A 9,110-nucleotide genomic window follows, 5' to 3' on the forward strand; every position below is an offset into this window, starting at 1 on the left:
GCCCTACTCAAAACAAAACGCTCCTTGAGCCCTACGATATCAAACAAACGAAAATCAATAACAGAAACACTACAATAGCCCTACGATCTCAATCAAACAAAAGATCAAATAACAAAAACACTAAACAGCCCGATAATAGCTAATCAAAGGAAATAACACAAAATCACAGGTCGCTAGCCTGGAAACTCCTAAAACAAAACAGGAGAAAACAAAACACAATTGTAGCCTAACTATCTAAGTATCTCTAATCTAAATAACGAAAATCCTATAAATACTAAATCCTCTAATCGAAACAAAAACCTAATCTCTAACTAACTAACTAACTCGAAGTCGAAATCTCTATCAAAATAGCTGGGAATGGCAAAGATGGGAGAATAGCTCTCCTGAGCAGCAGTCCGTGGGCTTCTTATATTCCTTCCGGGAAGTGTTGGACCAATCCCGGAAGTCCAATCCACGGTCCTCGAGTCCACGCCCACTCCAGCATCCGTCACACACACACACACACACACAAACATATACACGAAATGGGGAGGGGAGAGCCAACAACACACATAATGACCCCTAGGGTCATAACAGACCTTAGTGCTGCATTCGACACTACTGACCACAACATCTTATTACAGAGACTGGAGCATGTGACTGGTATCAGAGGAACAGCGTTAAAATAGTTCCAATCCTACTTAACGGAGAGATTCCAGTTTGGTCATGTCCATGATGAGCCTTCCACACGCACAAAAGTTAGTTATGGAGTTCCACAAGCTTCTGTGCAAGGACCGATTCTGTTCACCCTGTACATGCTTCCTTTAGGCTATGTCATTAGGAAGCACTCGATTAACTGCCACTGCTATGCAGATGACACTCAGTTGTATCTATCTATTAAACCTGTTAACACAAACCAGTTAACCAGACTTCAAGCGTGTCTAACTGACATAAAGGTCTTTATGACCAAAAACTTTCTACTTTTAAATTCAGAAAAAACAAAGTTTTTTGAAAGACAAAGGAAAGACTGAAAGACAAAAAAACAGAAGTTATTGTATTTGGGTCTAAAAACCTCAAACAAGTTAACCAGACTTCAAGCCTGTCTAACTGACATAAAGGCCTGGATGACCAGTAACTTTTTACTTTTAAACTCGGAGAAAAACAGAAGTCATTATATTTGGGCCTAAAAATCTCAGAAATAACTTTTCTAAAATTATAGCTATTTTAGATGGCATAGCCCTGGCCTCCCGCACTACTGTGAAAAACCTTGGAGTTATTTTTGACCAGGACATGTCCTTTAACTCACACATAAAACAAATCTCTAGAACTGCCTTCTTTCGCCTGTGCAACATTGCCAAAATTAGGCACATCCTGTCTCAAAATGATGCAGAAAAACTAGTCCATGCATTTGTTACCTCAAGGCTAGATTATTGTAAATCATTACTATCTGGATGTAATCTGGATCTCTTCATTGGCTCCCTGTAAAATGCAGGTTAGGATTTAAAATCCTTCTCCTCACCCCAACCGGTCGTGGCAGATGGCCGCCCAAACTGAGCCCGGTTCTGCTGGAAGTTTTTTCTTCTATTAAAGAGAATTTTCCTCTTCACTGTCGCCAAGTGCTTGCTCATAAGGGATTTGTTGGGGTTTTAGTTTAGTTTTTGTAAAGTACCTTGAGATGATTTGTATTGTGATTTGGCGCTATACAAATAAAATTGAATTGAATTGAATAGGGGATGACCAGGTCTTTCCTCTATGGATATTGAGGCTCAGCCGTGTCTCGTTTTAAGTCAGTCGTGGCCTAATTGATAGGGAGTTGGACTTGTAACCTGAAAGTTGCAGGTTCGAGTGGGGCGGAATAAATAGCCAGTGCTCTGTCCACCTTCAGTACCACGACTGAGATGAGACCCTTGAGCAAGGCACCCCCAACTGCTCCCTGGGTGCCACACTGCCCACTCCGTGTATGTGTTCGCTGCTGTGTGTGCACTTTGGGATGGGTTAACCCTCTGGGGTTGACGACACGCCGGCGCTTTTTGACGCATCTTTTTCTGATAAGGCCGAAACAAACTTAAATTACTCCGTCAATTCTGATCGTACAGATAAAAGAAGTATATCATTCAAATCTGTAAAGGGTCTAGTTTTAGTGGTATACCATCATAATAACAACAAAACGTTGTGCTTTTTTTAAATAAAGAAAGCTGACAGGGTGCGCTCTCGGCCTTTTCTGTCTCTGCCATTTCTCTTCACAGACGCGTAAATAAAACAACCAGAATCTCAGCGAATACTTGCCTCATAAAAATAAGAATTATATGGCTAGAAAGCTTGAAATGTTTTCTTTTGAGTGAAACAATTCAAGTCGAAAACAAATCATCACTTTTTATTTAATCCGTATGAACGTAAGGAGAAGTCCGTTTTTTCCTGTCTCTCCTCATTACAGGTAATGCGGTCCCGCCTTGTACACTGTTCACTGTTCACATGTAAATAATCTCAGGTGAACCAGGTAAATATGTGCACGCCCCCGAGAAATGACATAAAACGTCAAACTTCATCATAGAATTTACTCACTTTTTCTGCGCGTTTGGATGATGGCGCATCACGGACGTGAAGAAGCACTTCTTGTATTCCACACAGAGACAAATAGTTTAGATTGTCCTCAGAGTAAAAACACTGATTTTAACTCAAATGAGGATCGTTTGGCTCCTCATTGTGTTGTATTGTGCTGCACTAGTCCGTCCCATCTACATTGACTGAAAGGCTCATTATGCGCGTCTTTGTCTGGTCGTTCAGTGCGTCTTTTGTGTTCTCAGGTAAATCACATGACTATTCATCCTCAGACACAGCCTCTTGCATATGGCCTTTCTGGACAAAAAGTGTCTTAGAAAATTTAAATCAGTGTATTGTTTACTGTGAATTTGTGAACAAGATGACATTCACAGCACTCTGAAGTAAACACTTTAGCCTACAACATGCTGGTCTCCAAAGTCCTGTGAACCAATGTATGTGTTTTATGGTCTTATTTCAGTGACTAAAAAATTGTAGTTTTTCACTGACCATGCATAAACACTTTTTTCTCAAAAACACAATAATGTATAAACTTGCTGCTCACATATTATTGTAGCCAATTTTGTGCTGATTACAGTGTTATTAGACTTTAGACATTAATATGTTTAAAAAACATTGAAAAAAGCACAAATGTCAGGACATGTCAAAATTTGTCCAGGTCCCAAAAACCCCCTCAGACCCCAGAGGGTTAAATGCAGAGCACAAATTCCGAGTATGGGTCACCATACTTGGTCACAAAAGTCACTTTCACTTGTTTTTCTTCCTGACGTGGACCATGCCTTGTTAAAAGTCCACTTAGGGTAGCCGCAGAAAGCTGTCCTTTGAAAGCTGTCTTTAGATGTGTGTCGTCCTTTCTCTTGGCCTCCATAGAAGTAGGGATGTTTGCTCTGTGGCGTAAAGTTCTGATGACTCCTAGTTTGTGTTGCAGTGGGTGATGGGAGTCAAAAAGAAGTTATTGGTCTGTGTGTGTGGGTTTCCTGTAGACCTTTATCTCGAGGTTACCATCAGACCAGATGACGACCTTACAGTCCAAAAAGGCTAGCCTGTTCTCTTTAGTGTCCTCTCTGGTGAATTTTGATGTTTGCATCTACTTGATGTGATCTGTGAAGACTTGAACTTTCTCGGTCTTGATTTTCACCCAGGTGTCATTCACATATCTGAACCAATGGGTTGGTGCCATCCCTGTGAAGGAGCTGAGAGGTTTCTTCTCCACTTTTTCCATGTACAGATTGGCAATGATGGGTGACACAGGGGCATCCATGGCACATCCATGTTTCTGTCTGTAAAATTCATCTCTGTAGTAGAAGAATGAGGTGTTCAGATAAAGGTCCAATACCACGCAGATTTGAACTGGTTTGAGGATGCTCCTGGTAGAGAGGGTGCTGTCCTCTTTTAGTTTTCTCCTAACAGATGTTAAAGCATCGGTGAAGATGGATGTCACATTAAAGGATACCATAATTTCATCTCTATCCAGGTTCAGATGTCTGACTCTGGAGGCAAATTCTCTGAATTCTGGATGTGGTGGTCTGTGTGACCTACCAGTGGCGCTAAGACGGTGGGAAGGTGTTTGGCAATGTTATATGTCACTAAGTTTATTCTTATGATGGGTCTGAGGGGGGGCTCCTTCTTTGTGTATCTTAGGGAGCTCATAAAGACAGAGGGTGGTCTCCCATGGATACAGTCTGTAATAAGTGGTCCTGTCAATGTCCTTTTCCAGGTGTTTTAAACATTCAATCACCTTTTTGCTGAAAGTGCTGGTGGGGTCATTTCTTAGCTTTTCATAGGTCTGTTGGTCTTCCAAGAGAGAGGTTACTTTTTCATGATAGTCTGTTGTGTTTAGGACCACTGTGCGTCTCCCTTTGTCTGCAGGCAGGATGGTAATACTCTCATCCTTAGACAGGGATGGCAGGGCCCTGCTCTCCTGGGTGGTGAGGTTGGGTGGTAGTGGTGACTTAGAACTAGAGAGTGCTGCAGTGACTTTTAGCCGAAGTTCCTCTGCTTCTGTATTAGATAGGCCATTGTTGCAAATGGCAGTTTCTGTGGCTGTAATAAAGTCTACAACAGGAATATGTTTGGATGTGACCGCAAAGTCCCTTGGCTAGGACATCTCTCTCTGCTTGGGAGAGTTCCTTGACTGAAAGGTTCTTAGCCCATTTGTCCTTTGTGACCTCTGTGGTTGTACCATTTTCATTTTTCCTCTTTCCAGTGGCTTCTTTGGTAAAGCTGACACAGGTAGTTTCCTATGCTTCTAGTGGACATCAGCAGCAGACTCTGGACAAGGCTCACTGCAAAGAGAACGGGTGTCGTGATCTGAGGGAAATGAGGACCAATAATTCTCCAGTAAAAATAAAGGGTTGTGATTTATTTTGTTGTGACAAGAAAATGGAAGCAGTGAGTGGATGACCAGTTTATGGGTTTGAAGACGGGGGAGTCTCTGGTTGCGAAGGTTACTGCCAAGGCCAGGACCCGGTAGTATCAGGGTAGTCGACACCAATGAGGAGTTGCGTCCGGATGGTTTCCAAAGTGCAATGTCTGATGGCTTGGGTTCTCCTTGGTCAGAGGATCCTGGATATCTGATTTGACAACTCAAAGAAAAACAGAGGTTATAATAATAAAAGCACGTTAAATGTCCTTGGAGGGAAACTAGGTACAAAGAAGATTTTCCTCACACTGGAGTACCCGGACTTTCACACAAAATCCCCTTGAATCAGTAATTTCTCTTTCTTCAATCAACGGAGACCTAGAGAGGTCCAGGTGTGCTTAATAAGGAGTTTCTGACCCTTAGCTGGGTGTTACATGAATCCACTTGAGTAGAAAACAAAACTTTCCTTCTCCAATCATGAAACAAGAAATGAACAGTCTTAATTGACATGGATTCCGTGGTTGTCATATGAGTCAAACAAAAGATCTTCTTGAGCAAAACAGTCCTTTCTCCAATCATGAAACGAGAACAAGGTACATAGCTTGGCATAATATACTTGGTCTTTAATTTAAGGCAAAGAAAAATCTTCTTGGGCACAACATCTCTACTCTTCAATCATGAAAAAAGAAAGTTACATAGCTTGGCATGGTGTTCCTGGTCTTTAACTTGGTAGAAACAGAAATACCAGAAGCATGTTGTTTCTATTACTACCAATGGAGCGCCATATATGACTGGGAGAGAGGGGATCAGTGTCACCTTTGAGAGCTCACTATCCTGACCTCATGGCACAGTGAATGACACACAGTGTCACAGTGAGACGGGGGCCAGAGACTAACCAGGAACAGAGCACAGAGCTGGGACAAGGTAATTGGGACCGAGGTGGACTACACAGAGTTGAAAGCTAACTGGGACCCGGGTGGACCACAGTGTTGGAAGCTAACTGGGATGAGATGTGAAGACCTGGAGTGAACTGAAGACTTAGACCAAAGCTGAGAGAAACAGGTTCTGAGAATACCAATGGTGGTGCTGGTTATTTTAAATAACTACCTTTCTGTTTTGACCCTTGAGCTGACTGGGGAATTGGAACCAAGTCTGGCCGAGAAGAAAAACAGGACACAAAGATCGATTCAGGTTTTTGGAGAAGAGGCCAGAAACTAACCCGGAACACTGAAACTATTCACGGAGCTATCTGAGTATCTGACAGAAACAGAAACTAGCACGAGAACTGGACTAGGAGAGTTACACCTCGTAGGGAAGAACAGGGGTGTGGCATAGCTGACAGAGAGCAACAGGGGATTTGGGTTGAGCCAGACAGGGTCTACTGTACAGAGCTGAGTTAATGAGTTACTGATAATCGTGAATAGGGAAAGTGGCTTGGGACAGTCAGGCTACAGTAGATCAGCAGGTAAACAGAGTTATCGATCAGGTAACAGAAGGGAGAGGTGGAGCAGACCAGGTTCCAGAGCACAGGGAAACACAGATGAGCTAATGTGAAGACCTGGAGTGAACAGGAGAAAACTGAAGTCTTAGTCCAAAGCTGAGAGAAACAGTTTCTGAGAATACAGAGGGTGGAAGGGCTCAGGGGAACAAAACAGAGACAAGAGAGTTCACATGGGAAGTATGTTAAAGTCAGATAATCATTGGGCCAACACACAGGACTGTGACAGACAACAACCTGGCAAGAAGAAGAATGTGACTGGGGTTTCTGTAGTGTAGCAGCAGGGGCTAACAATGCACAGCTGAGCCAAATAAAGGCACTGATGACAGGGTTACAATACCAGCAGGGAAGGACCAGGGAACAGGAACTTCAACAAAATAAGAGTCTGGCACAGGACATAAATCAGGATCATAAGTTGTAAAATGATAAATAACTTACGTTATAATATTCAGGGTGTCAGTATTTAAAATATTTTACAGCTTCTGTAGGATATAAGAAGTATCCTGGTGGATGTAAAAAAAAATATCAAAAGCAAAGGAAGCAGTGCAATATTTAGTGACATAAACAAATTTTGTCATTGGATCATTTTAGTTATAAAAAGGCAGGACTGAGTTTTGTTGTAAAAGATGTAGTCTGCTCTCCAGTTAGACTCTGCTACATTATTCAGTGAGGTGTTATTGTTTCTCAGGCTAAACCCAATGATATGAAAGGGGGTAGACTAAAGAGAAAATCAATCCAATTCAGCAGCATGACAAACTACAACCTCCAAAATGATCAACAGTTGAATCAACACGTCTCTGAAACAGTTTGACCACAAACTGAACATTATCACCTTCATGAAGGAGGATTTATTACAGGACTGTTGGATTAGACTGACAAAGTTATAGTTAGGTGGACCTAATAAACTGACAATGGAGTGTTTATACTTTACCAATACACCCAGATATGATGCCAATATGAAAATATTCAGTCACTTAACAGTTAAGCCACAACAAACTGGAAACACAAGAATCAAACTGACAATTAGAATCAAACTGTATTTCTGGGTTCTGCAGCAAATTGCTTGGTTAGTAGTGATTACATAGTGTAGTTGAAGCTGATAATGCTCTTTACTGTGATTTAGGGTTTTAGAAACATTTTTACACTCAATACTTTTCAAGGCTCAGAGAAATCACATCTCTGTTTTATTCTGACACTAAACAATGACTGTACAACAGTTATCAGTGTTAGTACATTAGACTGTTTTACCTGGACAGAACAATTTCCTGAGGTGTTTATAAATTTCTTTCATTTTTAGTCCATATATGATGGGATTTAGAAGAGGATGATACAAAATTATTTGTATCGACATTATTAAACGCACAATTTTTGGAAAATCAGTTTCCATTTGAACTAGAATTACATCAAATGAACCCAAACAAGAAAAGTTGATCAGAACAATCAGGTGAGGTAAACAGGTCTGTGCAGCTTTTCTCCTGACTTCTCTACCACTTCGATAGGTGATTATAAATATCCTTATGTAGGTAAAAAGGATGAAAAGCACAGGGAGAATTAAAAGATTAACAAAACAAATCAAACCAAATATACCTCTTTCTCTACTACAATACAGTTGGTTAATTGTGCTATTACAAGTTATACCTTTGAAATTAAAGTTACAGAGTTTAACATTAACACTTGTTGCAGTTGGCACTGCTAACTGACCAGCAGGCAGAATCCAAGCTACAACCAGTAAAATATACACGTTTCTTTTCCTCATGATAGTTGGATACTGTAGAGGTTTACATATAGACACATACCTGTCATAGGACATGGCTGCCAACAGTAAAAACTCTGAACCACCTAAAGAATAACCAACTTGAAACTGAAAAAGACATGCAGGATATGATATGATTGGTTTTTCAGATAAAACATCAAACAGAATCTTTGGGTAAAGAGCAGTGCTGAAAAGAACAGAGTTCAGTAACAAAGCTGCAATGAAAATGTACATAGGCTCATGGAGGTTTTTGTGAATCACTATCAGACACACAATAGTAGAATTACTGCAGATTATTAGAATATATGCTGTAAACATGATCACAAAATAAACAAATCTGTATTTGTCCAGTTCCACATATGCATCAATAGTTATATATGTTATATTTAGGTTATTATCCATTAAGGTTTAAAAACAAAGTGTTAATGACAAAGACTTGAAGTATCAAAGCAAAGATCACATGAACATATTATACAGTATATCTGTCATTGGATTGTCTAATGTATTCACTGATACCCGACCTTGACATGAACTTGTGTGTGTGTTGAAATATTGCAACAAATACAAACCTCCAGAATACAAAGTGAACTGTTTGACTCTGTGGGTTGATTTTTATCAGCTTGTTTCTCCCTCCATGGATCTCATTAAACTCTCCACCAAGAGCTGTCGTCATGTGAACAACATCAGACTCTACAGGCCTGAACCAGTGGAGGCCCATGGTATATCTGACACAGGCAGTTTCCTATGGTGCTAATGTGTTGGGGGCACAGAGAAGGATAAACCTTCAGCATGGTCTGTGGACTGTGACCTCCACTACAGGCATATGGACACTGCAACAATTAATGTTAGTCAAGGAGACTGAAAGCAGACTCTGGAACAGGCTGGTGAATTGAAACAACTGAATTGTTGTGGTGTCATTTGCCAAGAACATCCACTGTGCCTTCTGTTGTTGGACACAT

General features: G+C 40.8%; 1 protein-coding gene across 1 annotated transcript; it reads right to left on the minus strand.

Moving 5' to 3' along the window:
- Positions 1–7,659: 7,659 nt before the first annotated feature.
- On the minus strand, positions 7,660–8,553 carry LOC113124011 (olfactory receptor 11A1-like; the record flags this gene model as incomplete). The annotated part of the gene is made up of 1 exon (XM_026296454.1): positions 7,660–8,553. A coding segment is annotated over exon 1 (894 nt), but the record flags the coding sequence as incomplete, so codon positions are not given.
- Between the last annotated feature and the right edge of the window lie 557 nt (positions 8,554–9,110).

This window comes from Mastacembelus armatus, chromosome 21 (genome assembly GCF_900324485.2).
Source record: "Mastacembelus armatus chromosome 21, fMasArm1.2, whole genome shotgun sequence".
Classification (NCBI taxonomy): Eukaryota; Metazoa; Chordata; class Actinopteri; order Synbranchiformes; family Mastacembelidae; genus Mastacembelus; species Mastacembelus armatus.